A 23840-nucleotide genomic window follows, 5' to 3' on the forward strand; every position below is an offset into this window, starting at 1 on the left:
ATGAGGATGAAAATACAAGTGTGAGGTGACTTTGGTTCAACACCAAGGTGAGTGTCCAACCTGCTACTCTTAAGGCACATTTAATTTGTGTGTTGTTCCCATATTACACTGGTCAGACTAAAGGTCTGGCTTTCCTGGTACCCAGTTTCTGGCACAGGCCAGTCAGGGATATTTAGAGGAGACTGTAGAAATCAGGGAACCATTTTGCAGTACTTCCCATGGCTATTTTCCTGGCTTCTAGAAATTTTCCTTTCACGGATTCTTTCTCACCTTATCAGTACTGATACAGAGGTTGCTTGGTCATCCAGTTCCTAATTGTAGGAAGAAGTGAGTAAAGAGGGAATTTCCTGTGGATAGGGCTGACTATCTGGGCAGCTCCATCCCACAGGTGCCAATTTGGGACAAATGGAAACTCTTGTAAACTATTCATAGAGCTCTTGCTGTGTCCAGTCCCCTGAGGTGTGTGATACATGCCCTGTGTCTTGGGCACCTGTTTGGTAGGTCCAGAGAAGCTGCTCACTGAAGATCTCCAAGTCTCAGAGGCTGTTTGCAGTAAATAAAAAGTTTCACTGAAAAGAATACAACTAGAATCTCGTTGTATCTCGTATTAAAATTCTACCATCTACCATTATTTGGCTAAATTCGATTTTTGATTTGTCTGTCACATGGTTCCTCATTGAAGTCCCACTGTAATTAGAAGGGTAAACCCAATAATTGAATTATTCCCCTTTTCTTTGCTTTTTCCTTTTTTCACTGGTACAGTTCTGTTGTGTAAGTGCATTATAAAACAGAAGGAAATAAAGTTGGCTATATGGAAAATCAAGAACATCTGATGCCTAGGAAGAATAAAAACTTGGGGGTGACAGGCTGCAGACATCTGGATTCCTGTTTAAACAGTTTTCAGCTTTGTCACTGAATCATCTTTTGAAAACTGAATGCATTTTAAAACCCCTTATTGACTGTCTAATACTATCCAGGTGTGTGTTTGATTTTTCCTTCTTACCGACATATTGTCCAAATGAAAAAGCCTTGAATTAATTTAAGTATAATTTAGAAGACATTACCAGTGCATTGAAGCAAGAAGAGGGAGAAAAAAGAGGAGGCAGAGAAGTGGGCTGATTTTAAACACCCATCCTTCAAGAGTTGGGTCCAGGGAATGAGTTCCTGACTCTGAATCAGATTATCCTTGGTTTGAAGCTGGAGCAAACGCCCTGGTTTACAGATGCTGTTAAGGCGGGCAGAGATCTGAGAGCACAGGGGTTAATCCCAGGCGTGTGTGCAAGTCCCGCTGAGATAAACCAGGCACTCGGACCTTTTGCTCTCAGAGACACTCTGGCACTGCCGGGAAATTCATTCTGTCTGCAAAACCAAGCATGTAATTTCCCTTCTCCCTTGCTCTCCCCTCTGTCCCCGTCTCTGGCCAGTCCTGTGGCTCAGAGGCAGCAGCCAGTCTCCCTGGTGACAACCAGGACAGTTGAGTGGTGACACACAGGTTTTCACTGCAGGAAGCCCCCAAACTGGCTTTTTTAACCTGCTGGTCAGAAGAGAAAGGCTGGGGAAACCCTGAAACACCTCTGTGCTTTGGAGAGAGAAAAAGCGAAGAAATGACATAAATTAAAATAAAATAGTAAAAAAAAAAAAAAAAACACGGAGAAAAAACAAACACCTCCCCCTCAGCATCCGACTTGCATCCACAGAAAGCTTCCAGCTTACACTCAGTGTTATGTCAGCTTTACACAGAGATTAAAACTGATCCCTCCTCAGTGAACACCAGCTCGTGAGAGCCGTGTAAATCCGCAAGTGTGTCCGTGCAGCCGTCCGAGTTGGCATCCAAAACACCTCCAAGTCCACAGAGCCAAGAGAAAGGACATTTCTACCTGTTTCCAAATGAAACAGAGGTGCTGAAGTCCCTGGAGTGTGGATTTAGTTGTCAGTCTTATTTACTACTCTGAGCTGTTCTCTGCTGCCGCTGAAGCTGAGCAGGAATAACTCACCAGCCTGCACAGATAACTTTGCTTTTTGTTTCAGTCCGGCTCGAGACAGAAATCCCATCAAAGCTTTCGTTCCAATCCCCGTGCTGAATGATGACACAGGAGTTCAAGAAGTAGAGGGTACAAAAAAAATTCCTGAGGCGCTCCTAAAGATTTTTCCAGGAATTTTTAAAAGCCTCTTAAAAACGGCGGCAGAGATCGAACGCTGGTAAGGGAGGGGAAAGGAAAAAAAAAAGGAAGAAAAAACTTTGGCAGGCAAGCAGTGTCTTACATCAATCTAACAGTCAGCATCTATGTAGATGTTCTTTCCTCCTTTTGTGCAACACCCCTTCCCTCCTACAGACCACCCAAAGCCCTATAAATAATCCAAGGACTGTATTTTTCCTCCAGATTTCTCTTCAGACCTCAAAGGAAAAACTATCAGGCAGAGGAAGGGAGAGAGGGAGAAGGGAAAGTGAGGAGGGGAGAGAGAGAAAGAGGAAAGATGGCTAGTGAGTTTAAAAAGAAAATGTTCTGGAGGGCAGTGGTGGCTGAGTTCCTTGCCATGAGCCTCTTTATTTTTATCAGCATTGGCTCGGCTCTGGGCTTCAGCTTCCCCGTGGTGGGCAACAAAACATCCACGAGGTCCCAGGACAACGTGAAGGTCTCGCTGGCTTTTGGGTTATCCATTGCTACCATGGCCCAGAGCGTGGGCCACATCAGTGGGGCCCACCTGAACCCGGCTGTGACCCTGGGGCTGCTGCTCAGCTGCCAGATCAGCATCTTCAAGGCGCTCATGTACATCCTTGCCCAGTGCCTGGGGGCAGTGGTGGCCACTGCAATTCTGTCAGGAGTCACCTCCTCTCTCCCAAACAACCTCCTGGGGCTCAATGCGGTGAGTAGAAACTTTTAATTCCTCCTTCTTTATTTCTTTTTTTTGTGGTGTTTTTTTTTTCCAAGTAGAAATGTAACACCTGTAACCTGTCTAGGGGGGGAGTGATGGTGACCTCAGGCAGCCAACTGCTTATTGCAGCAGAGAATTCAGCCCTGCCTGATTCCAGGATGGATCTGTGTCATAGGGATGGTCCTTCCTCCCCACCCCTATTTCGGAGCTTTAGGATGTTCTGGTCAGGATGAGTTTTGCTTATGTTCAGTTTTTTACATCCAAGTTGCTGAAAGGTGGTTCTTGACAACAATTTAACACTGAAATCTCTGGCAGTTGCCTGATTTTTATGATTCTGAGGGTCTCTAAGGTGACATGCTGATTAATGAGCATTTACCAGTGTTGTTTTGGCTTCTGTGAATGTGGTTCATTTTCAATAACTAATTAATGGTTTGTGTAACCTGATGACGACTGCAATGAAAACCTGTGGGAGCAGGGAGAGATGTGTAGCAAGAGAAACCCTGTCCCCAAAGCTGTGAACTTTACCTGTTGCATTAGGCAGAGTGCTCAGATCCTGCCTGACACAATCCCAGCTGCCCTTTCTGTGTATTTCTGTGCAAAAATGGGACAAACTCTGAATTCTCAGGTGTAAAGATGTGAGGCAGCTGCAGGTAACAGGGGTACAGGTTTCATCCCACTCCCAGCCAGATGCTCACATCATGCTGCCTAAAAACTGCCTGCCCACAACTCCTCCTCCTCAAAATGTTGTCATTTTGCTGTTGTTGTTGTACCATAATAGGAGAAAAAAAGGCTAAATACACTTTTAAACTTGAAATCATCCCACTGTCAGAGGCAGTGCTACAGCCACTGCAGTACACACAGTACTATAAATGGAAATTGCCTTCTAGTCACTTATTTCACCTGATCTCTTAAGAACAGGTATTTCACATACTTTCTGTTGCCCCTTTCTTGCAGAATACTTTTAACTTGAGCTAATTTGAAAGATCTACCTAACTGAAGGGATATTTGGGACATAAAGCTGCAGATACAGTATATTTTCTGAAATAATCTAGGCAAAATATTAATATGGTTTTTGCATACTGTGGCATTACAGCTAATTCAGAAGATGAGCCCGTTTTTGAAAATATAATAAAACCTGATGTTAAGGTGATTCCTGAGCAGCTCAATGTCATCCACCCTGGTGTTGCTCTGAGTTGGCTGCCTTCCTCCCTCAAGCCTGGTGCCTGCAGCTATTCTGTCCTGCCACCACCGTCTTGGAAATTCTGATGGGTTGACTCAAAACACTTTGGGGAAGAAAAGCAAACAATTTTATTGACTCCAGGAGGCTCTGTCTGTGTGTGTAATACACGATCTTTTCCTCTGAAACCACTGGCAGAGGGAGCAGCTCAACCACATGGGACAGGGGATCCACCCAAGTGGTTTCCTCGAGAGGTCCAAGTGCCATTAAACACGGGAGGTCTGGTTTCGGTAGCACTTAAGCTTGGCCTTTGCCTTTTGCATCCATAAAATCCTGATGACTGGTTCCTTTCTCTAACCAAAAACCCTAAAACTGGCCATTTGTAAAGGGGGGTAAAGGTCTTCTTGCTCCTCAGTCAGTAACTCCCTGAGCTACAAAGGCAAAACCGGGCAGCGTTTAAGTCTCCATCATATAAATTTTTACAAATTTGACCACAGTTTCTGTGCAATGAATTAATACAGTTCCTAAAATCCCTGGTCTCAGTGTTTGTCATTGTCATAAACTCAGAATTTTGATTTTTTTTTTTTCTTTTCTCTTTCACATCTAGTTATAAATGTTCTGGCTAGAGGAGCAGCGGGGAGACCTCCCTGGGGATGGGGAGGGCAGCAGCTGCTCTTCTCCCTTGCAGGAAAGAACCAGAGAGGAAGGGAAAGCAAATCCATTCATTTCCCAGTGACAAGCTTGGAGTGTCTGGGGAGGGGAGAACTGAGAGGGGAATTGGGTCTGAGCTGTGCTTGTGCAGAGCTGTTCTCAACAGGGCACATCCTGAAACCACAGCCCAGCACCAGGTGCCTCCCTCAGCAAACACAGGACAAGGAGAAACCACGGACAGTTGCTTTTATGTTATGCTTTTTAGCCCAAGGACAAGGAGGGGAGGGACAGAGCTGGCATCCCTGCCAGATGCTTTGTCTTCCTGCCCTTCTTGTGGGAAATGAGGTGTAGACTCACTACTGAGATGCTTGTTTGATAAGGTTGGATGAGGGCTTGGATGTGTGGGACTTCGTTCTCTGTCTTGACCCTGCCATGCTCTTGGAGAGGTGTTTTTCTTAACAGAAAAAATGGAAGCAGTTTAATGGAGTGAGTGTCCATCCAGTGTTCCCAGTGGATACTGGGTGGGGTTGCATGCCTGAGCTTAGATTTATCCTGCCCAGCTGTAGGTCCTGCACTGAGGGACCAAGCTGAGAACCCACTTCCATAGGCTCCTCTCTAGTTCACAGAGAAAGAGTGACAAAGAGAGGGACTTCAGCCTTTAGATCCATTAAGTTGTCCTCCAGAGACACCCAGGTCTTCTTTGGCATGATGAGGCTCCAGGTTTGAGATCCTCTGCTAAGTATCCAGAATTAGGTGGGATAAATTTGTGTCTTTCTCATTGCCCAAAGAGAACAAGGGAAACACAAGCAAATGAAGCACAAAACCCAGCCATGGAAGGTGCAAGGCTGAAGAGAAAGAAGGGAGAATGAAAATGCAGGATGTTCCTTTAACATGTTCCATATTAAGATCTGTTTTACACTAAGACAAGCAAAGCAGTCACACATTAATAGTTTGATCCAAACTTTACTGAAGTCAAAGGAAATATTTTTAGTTACTTTGGCTGATTCCAAGTAAGACATTTTGGACAATATTCAGGGAGGTATTTAGATTACTGAATCCTTTTAAAACACTTAACTTCCAATATATTCTAGTAGTGGTGTGGGTGCCAAAGTAAAAACTTCAAGAATTGGAAAAGCTGAAAGAGGAGTATGCAGTGTGCTTGCTCTCTAAAAAAATCAGATATTTTTCCTTGCATCATATTGTATCTTTTTTTGGAAGTTGATTTACTACACGTTACAAGTTTCCATTAGGTAAAACTGTAAGAATAGAGAATACCTAATCCCAAATTCACTCATCTGCCAGCAGAGCTGGCTATTGTCTAGTGAGGACAGATCTGTAGTTTGGATAATGGAAGAAACTATTCAGCACGAGCAGTTAATGGCCAACAGAGAGCTCAAGCAGGAAAGACGGGTGAGAGTTGCCTCCCGTGCTTTAAGGTAACACAATATTTGTTGTTCAGCAATGATTATCTGGAGAACTTTTATCAAGCTTTTAAAAGCATTCTGAGGAAATTTCTTTCGCTCAGTTTAATTTTATATATTCCATTAATCAGAGTTTGTAAGAAACGCAGACACCGCTTTACAATTTCATATTTTCTGTGTTTGGGCACACGGATTGGAGTGCCAGGAAATGTGCCCCCTAACTCTCAGGGCTATAATTTAGAAAATATTTGAAAACTCTGCCTTCAAAGTCTGTGATGAAAGATATTGTTTTAAAAGTTAGAAGTGGATCAAAAAGTATAGGCAAGAAAAACAGACCTGAAGGTAACGTTGCTTGGGTAGATAAAGAGAAAAGAAAAACAACCAAGAATAACAAATAGAAGGACTTGGGTTTAGAAAACACTCCTCGGTGGACTGATAAATGTTGTTTGTGTAACTGAGGTTCTTTCTGGAAAAGCAAGGAGAGATCTGTGGTCAGTGGATTTGGAGGTTTGGTGCATTTTCTTAAGATAGGTGAATAGTCATATAGATGCTATTCCTGGAGCATGGAAAGTCACCTGTTGCTGGAACACCCTTTGGATTTTCACCCTTTGGACTGGCTGTGTCTCTGCCACTACAGCTGAGAGGAGTGTCCCCAAATATGGATAAGCTGTGGCAGAAGAATTTGTTCCCATATGGGTGCAACATCCTCTGGTGACAAACAGTGCCCAAATCCTTTCTGAAAGTCAGGGAGAAAGGAAACCTTTGCTGTCCTTGACTCTTCACACCAGGGCAGTATCTGCTGCTTTGAGACACCTTCCACCCTCACCAAAGTCTCCCCACAGAATCACAGAAATGTGGAATGGTTTGGTTTGGAAGGGACCTTAAAGCCCATCTCATTCCAGCCCTGTGCCATGGGCAGAGACACCTTCCACTAGAGCAGGTTGCTCCAAGCCCCATCCAGCCTGGCCTTGAACTCTTCCAGGGGTGGGAATGAGTCCTCTTTCCATAACTAGTCCCACTATGTGAGATTGTGATCCAGCACCAGCAGAGCAGCTTAGAACCCTTATGATGGAGATGTGTTTTTTTCTCTGCTGTCGATATGTTCCCCAGCTCCAACCTTATTCTGGTATTTGGGGAAGATGAACAATCTCTTGTCTCCAAGAGACTGGAACATAGGATGGAGCACAGGATACATGGATCCTTATCTCCTGCACATGATTTTATCTCTAGGGCGTCAATCCTAGTGATTTTTCTCCCAAAAAATTTCCAAGGCACAGAGACTTCAAGTAAAAACAGAAATTGCCCCTGCACTGGGAATTCCCTTTCGTAAAGTTAAGAGCTGCCACACCTTTTAATGGTATTCCTGGGTCAGCACTGAAGTTTTTACCCTGATATTTCTCGTTGAATCTTTCCAATCCTTTAGAAAGTTCTCTCAGGGGGCATCTCGGATGGGAATCACCAAACTCCCAACATTTGGTCCAGCCCAGTGAGCCACTGGGGGCCCTCTGACCATGGGGAGCAGGACTCGCTTGGTTGCCCTCGATGACTCAGTGTTTGCCTTGTGATTTCCCTCTCTCCTCTCGCCCGCGCCCTGCGGGTCTGTTCTCCTTCAGCCTCAAATTAAACAAAGGAGGCTTGAGTTGGAAGAACTTCCAAAATAAACTGAGGGCTTGACAGTGTGAGTGGACAACTGAGTAAGTGATGCTGCTTTTCCTCTGAGTCAGTGTGGAAAATTGCAGCTCCAGAGGTGCCGCTGGATGGACGGGACAGGCAGCCGAGTTGCTGACCTTTAGCGCTCATTAAAAAATCCCTGGATGCCTTTTTTTTTTTTTTTTAAATTTAGATTATATACTGTGACTTTCTCCAGCCTCAGTGCAGCCAGGAGCTTCATTCTCCCTGTCTCTGCCCCCTGCACTCCCTGTTTTTGATCCAACATAGGCTTGTCCTGCCAGCCTTGTCTCTGCTGGGACACATCTGCGTCCTCGAGCGCTGGGGCTTTCACAAGAAGTCACCACATTTTTTGGAGGGAGCAAAATGGTTTCGGCGCATGAGATTAATCTGGGATTTTTATTTCTTAACAAAGAGCTGTCACAACAATGGCTCATTGTTCAACGTCAGTTTTTGCAGCAGAGGTCTTTCATGGCCTGCCAGCATTGTGTTGGATCGCCCCAGGCCGGGCAGGTGGGACACAGGAAAGGCACCTGCTCAAAAACTGGCCACGGTCTTGGCCTCTTTCTAATGAGTTCACACAGTGACAGCAGAAACATTTGGGCTGATAACCTGATGGTTATCACCCATTCTCTGGAGCATTTTGGGCTAACATGGGTTACAGCTCCAATCCTTATCTCAGATCTCAGAGCTTATTATCTAATTTCCATTTCCAATATTTGCTTAGTGCTTCTATAATAATACAGCCCTGTCCCGAGATTTTGGCAGAGAACACTCAGGGATGCAGCAGCACAGCCACTGCTGGCACAAGGCAAGGCCTTAGTGATCATCCAGCAGCATTTTGGTGGTAGAACAGAGTGGTTCAAGGGGGGTTTTGTACCATGGTCCACATCCAGAGGACCCAAGGACATCTGGCTCACTGTTTCAGAAATGCTCTGCAAGACTCAGATTAAAATGCCCTTTATTTATTTCTACATAGAAATTATAGAAATTGATTAAAGGAGTGCACAGGAGGTTGCAAAACATTGAGTTGCCATAGACCTAAAACCATTATTGATTTGGTAGATAAATTACTATTGTAATTCAAATGGAGTCATGCTGGGATTTTCAGAGAACAGTTTCTTTCTGTGTTTGACCAGCTGTCAAACTAAGTAGGATTAAGTGTGAAATATAAGGAAATTCATTTTGCCACCACCCTTCCTGACTGGTGAATAAAAAGTTAAAATGGTTTTCCCCTTCCATAGGGTTCTATGTGTTGTGCCATATGTATGGGATATTCTGTGTGTATGTGTGTTCACACACCAAAGTGGTAGATCTATCTCTGGCCCAAATTCCATTTTTTAATTTAAATTTAAAAAGAATTTAAAAAAAAAACAACTCTGTTAGTGGGTGCCTAAAGCTCTTACATGGCAAGAACCACAGCCTGGGAACAAATGGAAATTTCCACAGTAAACATGAGAATGGATATTATGGATCAATTCTGGGTAAATTGATCCAATGGTAAGAAAAAACATAGAAGATTTTGTAGCAGAGCTCATGGGCTTCAACAGATAATGTGAACCTTCAGGGAGTCGAGGATAACATTTCTTTAATCAGAGAATCCTAAATAATATCACTATCTGGGCTGTATAGGTATTTTTAAGAGAAGCAGTTTTAAAGCAAGGATACCAAACCACATCACAAGTACCAAAGGAAGAAAAAATAGCCCTTGAAAAATTTCCTGTTTGTCTCGAGAGGAAATTGCCTGTTTTCTTTAGAGCAGTGGTACGTTTTTGCTTATTTGTCCATTCTGTAGCTTAATGGAGAGAATTCAATAGCAGAGAGGTCTTTACCTGGTACCACAATCGAAAATGCCAAAGAAATCTTCATTCTCAGAGAAATCCCTACTCCAGAGTTAGGGAAACCAGTCCAAGCTATTGTGCTTGTGCTCAACTTTATAGAGAACAAACAATCTGTATGTTATGTATCTGTATTTTTAAATTTCTGAATTTCCCTGCCCTTAGGTGTTGTCTCTTTATTACAGGTAAGCAGGGGCAGCTTCTCCCTGTGTGCTGATCTGGTACCTGTCACAGTGAGACCTCATGGTCTGTGGCTGTGCCCATCAGTACCTCCAGAATAATAATTATGCAGATGTCACAGAACATTTGAATGTCTCCTGGAGGTTTTCCTGGCCTGGCTGGGAGCAGCAGGCAGTCCTTGAGTATTTATTAATGTGTAACCTGATGGGGAAGTACTGCTCTTCCTGGCATCCAGAGCCAAAGCTGGTGCAGGTGTTTATCTGCTGCAGCTCCACTGATGAGATCTGAGGCCGAGGCAAAACATCGATCTGTTAGATCAAATATACAGAGCCTGACAGGCATCCTGGAGGAAACTATAAACAGCAGGAGGGCAAAAATGCAGCCTGAAATCTCTGCAATGGGTTTCTCTTTTGGCACTTGTAGACTAGAAAGGAGTAAAGAAATGCTCTGTGTGCTTCCCTGGGTGACCCCCGTGCATCCCCTCTTGAGGAACCACTGAGAGGTATCACAGAAACCTGAACTTTTCCAGGTTCTTGACACTAACTCTGTGCCCAGGGAAGTCAATGGATGCTTTCAGAGCAGAACTGTGGCACATTTCCTTACACACACACACACAGCTTCTCCTGAAGGCAATGCTGACTGTGTTTGGAATGAGTAAGGTCGGGTTTGGCCCCTTTTCCTTCCTTTGTTATGACTTTTTGCCTGATGAACAAGGTGGTGAAATGAAGGAGCTGGAACTGTTCCCCTAATTCCTGAAATACATTACACATAATCAGAGCTGCTTTTTAACTCCATGGAAATGCCAAGGCTGCACAAGACTGACTGTATGTACTCCCTCAGACATGGAAAGTTTGAAAACTTCACAGTTTTGCTGGAGTGTTTGTCTAGAAATATAAAATATCACCTTGGTGCAAATGCCAAGAACCATATTGTGAGGTTTGTGCAAATCCAGCTGGTTATTCCAGTAACAACATAGAAAGGAAGATCCTATTAGGCTCAAAATTCAGATATTCCCAAAAATTCTCCATTGAAAGACTGTCTCCTTTTGGGATGGTAATACAGGAGATCACAAACAGCTCTGTGATATAAATGAGTGCTTCACATGTTACAGAAAATTAACTATTTGCTGGATAAAGAAAAAAAATACGAAATCTCACAATTCCTCATCCTCTGAACAGAAGGTGTTTATTTCTCAGCAGCAAGACTTAACAACAAAAAAAATTGCTTCCCCAAAAACAGCTTTCCCAGAGGCACATGAAAAAGTGAAAGTGTAAATAAGGCAAATGGTCTGTCCCCAGCCAGCTGTGCCAAATGCAAGTCCTATAGAGGGACTGACTTTTACTGCCTGTCACTGGCCTGACATAAAAACTTTATGTGCTCTGGTTTAATATAAATTAAACCATCTCTCTTCTCTTCAGCAGGCTGCTGTGACACAAAGCCCTGGCTGGTTTCTCCTCAGCCCTCAGGGAGGGTGGGAGGAGGGAGGTTAATCCTGTTCCTGGAGGGTGTCTGCTGCCCAAAGAACGGAAAACATGATTTCTGCTTTGGGAATTGAATGAGTCTCCTTTAGAGCTCTAAAGGCTGTATTTATAGGAAGGATAATCTAACAGAGGACAATATGTTTTGTCCCCAGGTTCTGCTGAATGTTTCTGTTGTTGATCTAGGACAGGATCCAAAGCTAATTCATAAGCAGGTTCTGAGTGCTCCTGTCATATAATTTTAAGTGAAACTCTTTAGATCTTTGCCTGTCTACTTCCTAAAAAAATGAGACTTTTGTACTCTCTGAATCCCTAACACTCAATGGGTATAGAAACATCCATTTCACAGGGATATTGTTAAAGTGAATAACTGCAGTTAAATAGCCAGGGATAAAATCTCTGAATAAATTTTGACTATCAATTAAAGGAAGAGTTATAGCTGTGGAGATCTGGGACAGAATTCCAGCAGAAAAAAGGTATGTTATCAAGGTGGAAGTTATCGAGTTCTTTTCATGACAGAGCTGGAGCTGAAAGAGTGAGAAAAGTCTGAAAAAATGGCAGGTGAGGCAGAAGGAGATGGTTTGCAGGGAAGTAGGGATATGAATTTCTGAGGTTACATTTGAAGAACATTGTATTGAAGAACTTTGCCCAGCTAAGCACTGAAATGATAGTTGGTATAAAGAAGCATAATTAATATTTCAAGCAAGGGGTGAAGAAGAGAGAATGAACCATTTAAATTCATGTGAAGGGCTTCACTTATTAAGAAAAAGAAGGAAAATCAAAGAAGGGAAAGTTTAAGCTGCGGGAATAAAATGCAGTAAGATTGCAAGAGTTTGTTTTTTTTTAATAAAATACTGAAGATCTACTTTTAAGAAAAATATCTGCCATGGCAGAGATAAGGTAATAATTTCGTGGGGATGGCTGAGATATGCAAAGAAAAGAAGTCCCAGCCATTAGTGATATGTCTCACTAAATTGCTTTGCCTTAAATTTTCTCCTTCTGAAGCACACCAGCCAGCAGGGCTTGCAGTGGCGTTTCATAAGAATGGGGAAAGCTGACATTCCCCTGCTAAAAAATAGACCTCTCCAATTCCAGAGGCCTATGATTTTTCAGGAACAATGAGAAACTAATCCCTGTTATATGAAAGTAAGCTGGACCCTAGAAGCTACAATCCTGGGTTTGTTGGATGAGGTGGAGCACAGCACCACGTGATGGAACCACCTTGCATAACAAACTGTCTTATCCATATAACGGGAAACAGGTTTGGACTTGATATACTTTTGCTCATAATGAGAAAAATATGAAGGCACCAGAGAAGTACACAGTGGGGTTTACCTTGGGCCAGTTTAATTTCCTGTCCCCATTTCTCTTCTGAAGGCGGACAACGGACAAATATCCTGTCCTAAAAAATTATATAAAGAAAAAAAAAAATCAAAAGGAAAGAAAACATACCATTAATTTGCCCAAATTGTTGCTGTGGAAGTCAGTCAGCTAAACATGGCAGCTAAGGGCACTTCTGAGAAACAAATTCCACAGTTCCTGCCTCCTGCCTGATGTGGAGAACTGGAAGCAACGCGACTGCTCCCCATTTCCTAGGACAAAAAGCAGGTGTTCCTCTCAGATGGTTACTCCCATGTTCATGGCTAGATAATGATTTTTCATTAATATTTACCTCAGGTTTAACAGGCCTTGTTTGATTACAGCTCATGTCTCGAGTCACTGACCTGTATGTGTTGTATCACTGGTAGATCTGTTCAGAGCCTTCACGGGGATTGATCCACCCCTTGATGTTCCTCTATTTCCTTCTGTCACCAGCTGCTTCTAGGCATTAACTAGCTCTAGCTCTAGTTGAGCCAGAGCAGCACTGAGGCAATCCTGCCCCAAACCTTCTCCTAGGAAGAACCTTTCCAAAGAACTGAGGTCCCTTATATAATATTTCAGCTTGGAAAGGACCTCGGGAGGTCTCTGATCCGACCTCCTGCTCAAAGCAGGGTCAGCACTGAATTCAAACTGGATTTCTCAGGAGCAGCATTAACAGATAAAGTTAATATTTGAATGGGGACCCATTCCATCTCCAGTAATGCAAAGCAGAGGGCTCCAACTTGCCTTAAGTGCTTCCTTAGGTCCCAATCATTTGCATCTCTGCAATCCAGGAGCTTTCTGGATAAGATTTGATTTCTGTACATTTATTGAGTTCCAGCAGATTTTTATTCCATGAAGTTGTTCAGATTCACAGTGAACTGGGGTAAAAATATTAATCATAGAATCATTATTGTTGGAAATGGTGGAATTCTGCTCACAGGATACACCTCCCTTGGTGTGTTTACATGGAGGTTTCTACTTGTCTTCTGGGTGCTGTGACAGCCAAGAGACAATTACTCAGTTCAAGTTAATGCAGCCAAGACTGATTCAGCTGATCAGATAAATGTATCTACATTTAACTCTCAGCTCTTGCCAATGATGTAACCCATTTCTCATTTGTGTTTCTGGTCCCTCTTCTGTCAAAATAGTGCCTTAAAAATGAAGTTTCATGGAATTATTCATGTGAACAAAAAAGGAGAAGAAGCCTGGGTAGACTCCTATGGGAAGTGGGAAACTGTGTTGGAGATGAATGTGGGCCTGTGTGTTTCATTTTCAGCCCTTAAAGTGTGTTTGGTTCCTTCCAGCTCTGAATTTACTCAAGTCTCCCAAGTCTGAAGCATGAAAAGCTCAGAACTGAGCTGTTCCCTCTCCTCTGACATTTTTTGCTGTGACTTTAATGACCATTTTTGGCTGGGATGAGATGTCAGAGGTTTCCAGCAGATTCATCAGAGGCAAATATCAACCCACAGACCTTGTGACCAATGAAGGGAAGAATGTCATTGCAGTGTGGGTACAGTCACTGGAAAAGGCCCTTCACCCCAACACTGCAGTAGAGGTGGCTGTTTATTATGTTTTGAGGCATTATTTTGTCTATTTAGGCATCAGAGATATGGTAACTTCATATTCTTGATGTTCTCTGTAGCAGACTGCCAGATGTTAAGACCTGCTGTTGATTTTTAGTCAGGTTTAATGCACAGTACTGCTTCCTACTAGATTTGGATTAAGCTTTAGGCAGCCCTGAAGCTTCTTGAGCCAAGTATCCTAAAAAAATCCAAGCTTCCCTTAAAAAAACCAGAATAACAAATGGAAAATACAAGGGAAGGACAACAAAGTCATGTTGGTTGTGCTTACCTGGTTCCACCAAGAGCTTAAACCAGCAGATTCAAAAGGTGCAAAATGCCCCATGTTGCACTGTTAGCTGGGTAACACAAATACTCTGTGAACAAGGATGATATAAATATAAATATACACATGCATATGTACATTTTAACTTGATACAAGGAGGTACACCTCCCCACTCTCCCCGTTATGCCACAGCAAAGCAGAACTTCCAAGGTTTGCCTGGGTTTGCCTTGCTTTGGAACAGGTCCCAGAGCCCTTGCCCTGGGATCTTACGTTCCTGGCAGGCTGTGTAAAATTACACACTGGAGGAAAGCAAGAGCTTTCCTATGACATTTCCAGGTTTTCTTTGATTCCACACAGCCCGTCAATAAGTGTTGATTAGCAGGGAGAATGACCTCAAGCCACGTCAGCTGGAGGATGTGTTTTTCCTGGAGGGAGAGGAAGAATATGATTTCCACCTCTCAAAGAAAAGGATTATCACAGGTTTTTAAAACACAGTTTTGCTCTCATTGTCTTTTGTCTTTTACAGAAGCCCTTCCAACGAAGGGGAAGCCTGATGGTTTAATCTTTTAAAATGTCAGGGCTTGTGAAATGTTGACATTGATGCGTCAGATCTCAGATATGGATTCTCTGGGGTTTAAAAGTTGCATTATGATAGAAAAGAATTTGGTTTGTTCTCTGCTGTTGGGCGTGTGTGTATCAGTCACTTATTTGCTAAGACACCTGGATTTAAGTTTGGCCATTTGGCCTTCCAAATGTGAGTAGGATTTTCCAGGGAGTCTGCAATCCAGATTCCTAAATTACTTTTGATATCAGGAAAATGCATTTGAAGCCTAATTTATTGAGATCCACAAATCTCACCATCTTTGCAGTGAAAACCAGTGTTTATTTTTAACAGGGGATGACTTAAGTAATAGAACATCAATTTAGAGATATATCAGGAATTCAGCATGAATTTCTGGATCATGCAATTTTCAGTGCTGCCTCATACATATATATTTATTTCAAACTGATACTTCTCACATGTAAGTCCTATTAATGCTGAAGGTTTCATTAACTGATTTCCATTTCTACTGTAGGGATGCTGAAGGAACCAAAATATCCACCATTTCAACCAAAATTCCCTTCTATTTGTGGAAAAACTGCTTTTAACTGAGAGGATATCACTCCTCCATATTGAAGAACAAGACATAAAAATATATTATTAGCACTTCAGATTAGCAGGACTTGGAAATCAGTTTATTTTCACTGTTTTTGTGTAGCTAATCAGATTTATGCTGACTAAAAACTGAGATTTTTTTTTTCAGTGCTTAAAAGTTAGATATGATGCTACTTTGTCACGGAAAAGAAACAAGAAAAGTGAGTAGAAAAGGTGGATAGTGAAAGAGTTCAGTTAAATGTCTTTAAGTTTTAATGTCATTGAAATATTAGTTTGGGGAAAATTAGGGCATAAACCCACAAAATCAGATTTATGGCACGATTTCCTATAGTTTCATTATTCTAGACAGATTACAATAACATGTAATTATAGTTTTGCCATGTATGACCCAGCAATTTTCAATGAAGAGGCTCTGACAGAAGGGATAACCTACTGACAGCAGTATTTTTGAGCAGAAGTTTTGCAGAGTTTGCTTCCTACTCCGAGTCGCTCCCAGTCTCAATTTCTCTGGCCTGTGTCCAAGCTCATGTTTCATCCTGTCCATGCAATTGAGTTATTTCTGCTTAACACCAAGTTATTCAGCTCAGTAACAGTCTTGCCTTGACTTATTGAAGACACCACTGAACACAGAAATTAGAAGGAGAACTCAAAACTTGTTATAAAAATGTTTTAGCTCCATGGTTTCTTGTTAAGCACAAATTTCCATCAGTACTCCTGAAATATTGGCATCATTTCTAGACTGTAATGTTAATTTATGTGATTACTGTGGTTTCAGTGTGTCATACAGCATTTACATTTATAAGAAACTCTGCTGATTTCATGACTAATGATACCATTGGAATATCTATGTCTGCCAGTCTGAGTTTTTCTAGACAATCTGCTTTGCTTCAGGAGGAAATAGAAATATTTCTCCCATCAACTCCTGAGGATTCCTTAATTGTGGGTGCTCTTTTATGGATCCCAAAGAAGTTGAATGAGATTTAATTTAGGTCAAAGATACCAAAAAAAAATCTGCATGTGAGTTAAGTGCCCAAGCTCTTTGTAGTCAAATGAGATCTATACAAAATAAAAGACAGAGCTTTCAGTAGTCACCTACATTTCATCAGCTGAATGGATCTCCTCTCCAATGATTACATCCATTACCTGTCCAAGTTAGGGATACATTGCCTAAATATTGACATCAAGAGGGTTTTTAGTCACCTGTGGTCTTCTGTAGAATCTGTGTTATATCCACCAGTCCCACAGAAACACTTGATATCTCAGGTCATTGCACGTGGCATTAGAGGAATATTTTCAGCCAGTTGATTCCCGGTATAGATATCTTAATATTAATGTGGAAATCTCAGAAGCAATGAGTGAGTACCCTCAGGCACCACAAATCACTTCTGAAAAAGTAAACTCTGCTGAGGGAGAATCTCTGACTCATTTGTTTCTCACGTGTAGATCAGTTCTGTTCTCATTCTGTGCAGTTGTTGAGTGTCTGCTTTGTCTGGATTCAGCAGCCACTCAACCATGGTGAATCACCAAGGAATTTGCTTATGCCTAGACTTGACTACAGCAGTGCAAGGTTCAAAACTAATTTCCATTCACTTTTTCTTCCTCTTTTTTTTTTTTTTTATTTTCCCCCCATTAAGCAAAACTCACCCGAGGAAAGAAACGACTGTACAGGTCTCCATTTTCCTAATGAGAAAATAGATCCTACAAAAATTTGTTACACTGGTTGAAGTCAGGTAGGAACATGAAGTGACATTGTCCTTCTTGCCCCCCTGCAGCTTTCAGAGGGAATCAATGCAGGCCAAGGACTGGGGATCGAAATCATTGCCACCTTCCAGCTGGTGTTGTGTGTCCTGGCCACCACGGACCGGAGAAGGAACGATGTCTCGGGATCAGCACCCTTGGCCATCGGTCTCTCTGTTGCCTTGGGGCATCTGCTTGCTGTAAGTTTTAGCCCTCACAGTTTGTACCTGCATGTCCCACCCCGGGACGAGCCAGTGAAGGCAGGAAGACGATGGGGCAGCGATAGTTTCTGCCCTCTCCTTCCCCTTTTGAGACTCTCCCTGTTTCTGCAACACACACAGCCCTTCTTTCGTGGGCTGTGTGGCTGTGGCAGCGAGTGGTGAGGTGGCACATCTGGAAGGCACTGCCATGTAGGATCTGGTTTCCTGATGGGACAGGACAAACCTGTGGCAAACATTCTTCCTCCTTTCTCCGAGGAAGAACGGGTGGGGTGAATAAAGCTGTTGTGAGCATCCAAACCCTGCTGCAGGCTGCCCCCTGCCCCGTGTGAAATGGGGGTGCCACATGTGCCTCACACTGGTTCTCTTTCCCCCTCCCAGATCGACTACACCGGCTGTGGAATTAACCCGGCCAGATCCTTTGGCTCGGCGCTGATCGCCAACAACTTTGAAAACCACTGGGTAAGTTGGATATATTCCTTTACTTCAAAAGAGCCTCTGAATATGCATAACCCACAAGATCAGAAACACTTTAACACGTATCAATAGGACCAGCTCAGTGAGCTGCCATTTCTACTTCATTTAACAACAAAAAGTCTCCCTTCGCTCCTAACCAGCCTCAGGCAATCAGAAAGTCCTCAGGCTCATTCAGTCTCTGTGTTCAAAGTAATGCAGTAGATTTTCTTTGGTTATTTCCCCTTATATTTATTTATTTTGAACATTTTACATGTTTAAACCTTATTACACAAAATCCTGTGTTGTGTATTTATTGTTTAAACCGAGTTTGTAAAGTGCTGCTGCTTAATCTGGTAAAACCCAATTTAGGAAGATTCTTAAGCAGGTTTATAAACTGAAATGGATCATCCAATATTTGAGAGCCAATAAAATGTTCAGCATCTTAAAGTTTTAAGTGCCTGCTTATGTGTTTTCAAGGATAAGTGCTCTGGAAACACTATAAATTTTAGATTATTCCCTGTGGTTAAATGTGGTTAAAATGAGCAGCTTCACAAAAATTTATTGATTTCACCAAAGCTCAATAAAGAAGGCTGATAAAAAAGTTGTAAATGAGCATGTGTTCTTGAATATATAAAATGTAGCTTGTTCCAACTCTCCTACTCATGATTTTGGCAGTCAGTTGCATAGGCATTGGTGGAAATCGAGTGATACTATAACGGGTTGTGAAAACTGTGGGTATGGATGTCATTTTAATCTAAAGAATAAAATACAAAATAAGGATACTGGGGAAATTTTAAAATATTTCCCACAAAAATTTCTATTGGGATTCTAGAGTTAAGCAACTAAGCTAGTAGCTGGTATTTTCAGAACTTAATAGAAAAATTATTATCTTTTGTGCAGGCAGAAGGAGATGGAGGTAATAATTACGTTACACTAGTGGTATTGCTGAATAAAAGAAAAATTTTTCAAACTCAGTGACTCTTTGGCCTTTCAAATCCTTCAATGTCATCAGTTATTTCTAATAAAATCAACCTGTCTACTAAAATCCTTTTATTACCTCTCCTTCCAAACTTCACTTGCCTTGAGTGGTTAGATCAGTTCAATTACAGCAATATCACAACTAAAGAGCAGCTAGTAGGAAATTAAACCTTTAATTAGGTCCTCATTAAGTAATACTTTCAAATTCACTCATCACTGGAAGTTAATGGGAGAATGGAATCTAATGCCCTGTTGTCCTTGAAATTGTGCTCAGCTGCCAAACCTACCTGGAGCAGCAGAGAAGTTTTAGCAGTAGATACTTGATTTTAAATGTCAGAACTTGGCAACCCAGTCACAGTTATTCACCTCCAGGTCTATCACCAATTCATGGTGAGAAATTCCTGGTCTCCTGCCACGTGGTTAAGTAAACATTCAGGTTTCGGTGTAAATTTAATGTTCTCGGCGTAATTTTTCCTGTGAGAATGAGGAACTTTGCAGAAGAGCTTCAAGGGTAGAAAGACCTGATGCATTAACTGGGCTTGGATCTGTGTTTCAGATCTTCTGGGTTGGCCCAATCATTGGAGGAGCAAGTGCTGCCCTGATCTACGACTTCATCCTGGCTCCCAGGACCAGCGACCTGACCGACCGCATGAAGGTGTGGACCAGTGGCCAGGTGGAAGAGTATGACCTGGAAGGAGATGACATGAACTCCCGTGTGGAAATGAAGCCCAAATAATGGAGGAACAAGGAAGAGGGGAAAATAAAAAAAGAAAAAAAAAAAAAAACAGAAAAAAAAAGCAGCACATTGGTTTCCGAAGATTTTATCAGTGTTATAGACTCTTTGTAAACCAGCAAGCAGTACTTTGGTTTTTTTAATTCAATACGGTTTTCCCTTTTATGCCCCCAATCCTAATAATATTATTATTTTTTTTTTTTATATCTGTGGTTTTTCAATTATAGAGTCTTTGGGCCAAGAAGTCATTTTTAGACACCTTTGCATGAGCTAAATAAATTGGGCTGAAATTTAACCCCTCCCCTGCTAGCACCAAATTTTCTGGTGTATTTAGCATGGGCAGTTCTTCCACCACATCATTCAGTAATGATAAGTAGTTCAAATGACCAGTCTGTTTGCTGAAAGAATAGATATTGAGGACAGAGAACCATCATAATGTGGGACTTACATCTGAAAAAAAGCATTTATACAAAAATGCAAGGCTGGTATCCAATGCCAGCAATGCGCAGGAAAATCTATCTCAAATCATTGTCCAAAAGTCTCTTTTGGAATGAAAGGCCACTAAAAATTACTTGTTATGTAGAATTAACCGTAATTTTGTAAATGCTTGATCTTCTCTGATAAAAGTTTAGCAGGGTAAAAATCTCCAGAGTCCTGGGATCCTTTAGACTTTCCAATGTTTTCATTCTCCCTAAATCTGCATCCAGCTCATGGTGAGGGGAGAAAATATGGGACAAAGAAATGTACAGATACGTTAATTCCTGGGAAGTAATAACTAGAAGTCAAATAGGAGAGTAGTAATAACAATGGCCACAAGAACAACATGGTGCCAGTGTGTGAACAGGATCTGATTGTTCCTGTGACTACTCTGCTTTTGTTCATCTTATGTAATTTATCTGCATGTTTTAGAGCAAAACAAGGAGAAAAGAAGTCCCCTTTCTTTGTGACCCCATTCCAATAGCCAGCGCTGTGACATTCAGGGACAACAAATAGATGTACACACAGTCTATTTTCTAATGAGGGACAAATACATACCTGTGTGTAAGTCCATTTTGGGGGTCGTTGCTTTGTTTTTTATATATATATATATATATATATATATGTTTATATATATGTTTTATACAGAAAGCCTAGTATACTGTTTTGTAAGAAAACAAGAGCATAAAGACAAGTGGAAAGAAAAGAATTGCAGCAGTGCTTAGCAAAATAAATGACACTGGAAACGTGGAGAAAATCAACACTCTAAATGATTTGGAAGACTATTTTCTGTTTTTGGTTTTGTGTGCGTGCTACTTATGATTTCCTGAGTAACCCAAGGCATTAGCTGGTCTTACCTACTAACTGTAGAGTATAGTTAAAGCAGATACATGCTGATATACTTGTTCTGCACTAAACAGTTTTCCATAAGAAAAGAGGCCCAGGGGAATCTAAATAAAAATCAGCACAGTCCACCATTCAGACAAACACCCCAGGGGCAGTGGGAGGGATGTCTCCTCTTAAAGAGACAGTGAGGTATGGGAATTGAGAGAGGATTGACACAGAAATCCATATGGGTTGGATCATTTCATCAACTTGAGCAGATGTACAATGAAAAAAAATAGTAATAAAAAGGAAAATCACCAGCAAAATAAACCAGAATACATTTTATCTCTCTTGTCTACACTTGGTGTGCTATCCCATGTATTGTCTGTGTACATAGAGCATGATTGGGTTTTGGGGTGGTTTCAAAATAAACAAAATCAGTTGTGCTAACACAAGAACTGTTCATGATTCTTGATTTTTGATTTGCTGTGTAATACAGTGCAATTTCATTTCCTGTACCATTCTTCAGGTGGTAAGACTGAGGCAGTTTCTGCTTTTCCACTCCTGACTGCTCTTTTAATTTGATGCTACCTTTTTTGGGGAAAGGAGTGTTCCTTGTTTTTATGGCAGGCAAAGCAGGCCCTCACCTGGAATTAAACTCTATCCAAATTATACTTAGAAATGAAGCAGATCCCACAACCTTCTACCCACTTTCCAGAACACCTTTTCAATTTTATTTGCTGTTGTCCCAGTGCACCCATTGACTCCAAATTAACTTTTTTTTGCCTTACAAAATCTGAGCCAGAACAGCTGCAGAAGTCACCCAAAGTGAACAGTTTGTTTTGACAAGCTTGAGGTAAATTAACACTGCTGGTGATGGAAGAAATGTGAGATTCACAATTTGTTCCTTAGGCTACACCCTGCAAAGAGCTATATCTTGGCTTATCTTCTGCACTTCAAAGTCCAAAACTTTGAAGACAAACAAGACTGGCTTCTCCTTTAGGATGTAATAGGCCTATGCCATGTTAGCTGCACTGGCTTATGATCACCAAAATGATAAATAAAATAGATTAAAGATGTACCATAGTTGTTTCACTAGTGAAAAAACACTAAAGAAACAACCCAAATCAATGTAAACAAATTGTGATTTTTTTTTGGTGTATTTTATAGAATCATAGAATCACTGGAAGTTTTGTGTTAGAAGGGACCTTAAAAATCACCTAGTTCCAGCCCCCTGCCATGGTCAGGGACACTTTCCACTAGATCATTTATTCACAGTGATAATGTTTAAACAATTTAGAGTGGCTCTTAAGGAAATTAAATTAAGAAAAAAAAATTCAGCAGCATTCCAGGCTTAAACCCCTCCCTTCTTCTTAAAGAAAGCAAAGCTTAATAGTGCACTTAAGGTGCTTTTGTAGTGCTTAGATCCTGAACTGAGAACAGCAATTCAGGCCATGGCTGTTCACTCCTGGCACAAAGGGTTTTGCTTTGTGCTAGGCAAGAACACTTCAAAGTTATTATCATCTCAGTAAAACATCGGGAAGACACCCAGCAAAGGAATTAAAAGCACGAAGAAGCAAGTATTATTGAAACCCACTTGCAAATGTCAAGTGAGCAAATGTCATCAGCCAGAAACTCAACAAAATCTCCCTGACAGAGCAAGCCTGGGACTTAAACATTTGTTTGAACAGCTCCTGTGATGTAGCACTGAGAATTCCTGACCTGTGGACTGATAGGAGTTTTCTGGTGACTCCCAGGCACAAATCTCTATACTTGTTGCACATTCTAAGAGCAAAAAAATCACAGAATCCTGGAATGGTTTGGGCTGGAAGGGACCTTAAATGGCATCCAGTTCCAACCTCGCTGCCATGGGCAGGGATGTGACCCCCTAGACCAGGCTGCTCAGAGCCCCATCCAAGCTGGCCCTGAGCACTTCCAGGGATGGGGTAGCCACAGCTTCTCTGGGTAGCCTGTGCCAGGGCCTCCCCACCCTCACAGGGAAGATGATAAAGGGTAGATGCTTCCATGCATTACCTGGGAACCACCTACCATGGTCTCAGTAGCCACCCATCAAGCAGCCCACAGCACACAAATACCTGCAGTCCCTGTAAGAGACAAAGCAGAGGGAAATATTCCCAAGTCAAGGAACATGATTTTCAGTGCCTGTACGGGCCATCCCAACTAACAGTCTCCCAAACTTTTCCTGGGCAATGTTGAGCAATGCAAAGATGATCCACTTAGTTTTGTCTGAGGGCCAGATGTGATCCCAGGGGTGTTCAGGGGCTCTTGCTCTGTGTTTTAGGCAGCTGACAAATTATCTACTGGTTTTTGCATGTTCCAGCATGAGACAAATTGGAAGAAACCCGGGGAAGGTGCTTTGGATTCACGCTTGGAGAAAGCCCTGTCACTCCATTGACTCTATAGGCAATCTATGGAGATATGGTTCCTAACTTTAGCCATCTATCTTTAGAATTAAATACAAATTCTGCCTTCCCATTGTAACTGTGGCAATTTAATTTTAGATTTCGTGTTGCTTGACTCTACGTAGACTTTTAACAGGTGCAAGTGAAGAAAGGCAATTGAAACCCAACATAATGACAGCCAATACTCCAGGAAGCTTCCATTGTGCTTCCATATCCACCAGCTGCACCAGCCACAATTCACAGCTTCATGTTTTTAAAAATTAGAATAACACAATAATACTAATGCAGAGTTTCTCAGAGTATTTCAGTGTTTTTCCTTCTCTTACCCAGCTGAAGTCTGGAC

The 23840-nt window shown here is 41.9% G+C and overlaps 1 protein-coding gene across 1 annotated transcript; it reads left to right on the forward strand.

The window, feature by feature from the left end:
* The first annotated feature begins 2381 nt into the window (after positions 1-2381).
* AQP1 (aquaporin 1 (Colton blood group)) lies at positions 2382-21370 on the forward strand. The gene is made up of 4 exons (XM_008922385.4): positions 2382-2865; positions 17423-17587; positions 17987-18067; positions 19596-21370. The coding sequence occupies exons 1-4, from the start codon at positions 2476-2478 to the stop codon at positions 19773-19775; spliced, it is 816 nt and encodes a 271-aa protein (XP_008920633.1). The 5' UTR covers positions 2382-2475; the 3' UTR covers positions 19776-21370.
* The last annotated feature ends 2470 nt before the right edge of the window (positions 21371-23840 follow it).

Source organism: Manacus vitellinus, unplaced genomic scaffold (assembly GCF_001715985.3).
Source record: "Manacus vitellinus isolate BGI_N305 unplaced genomic scaffold, ASM171598v3 scaffold_12_pilon, whole genome shotgun sequence".
In the NCBI taxonomy this organism is placed as follows: domain Eukaryota; kingdom Metazoa; phylum Chordata; class Aves; order Passeriformes; family Pipridae; genus Manacus; species Manacus vitellinus.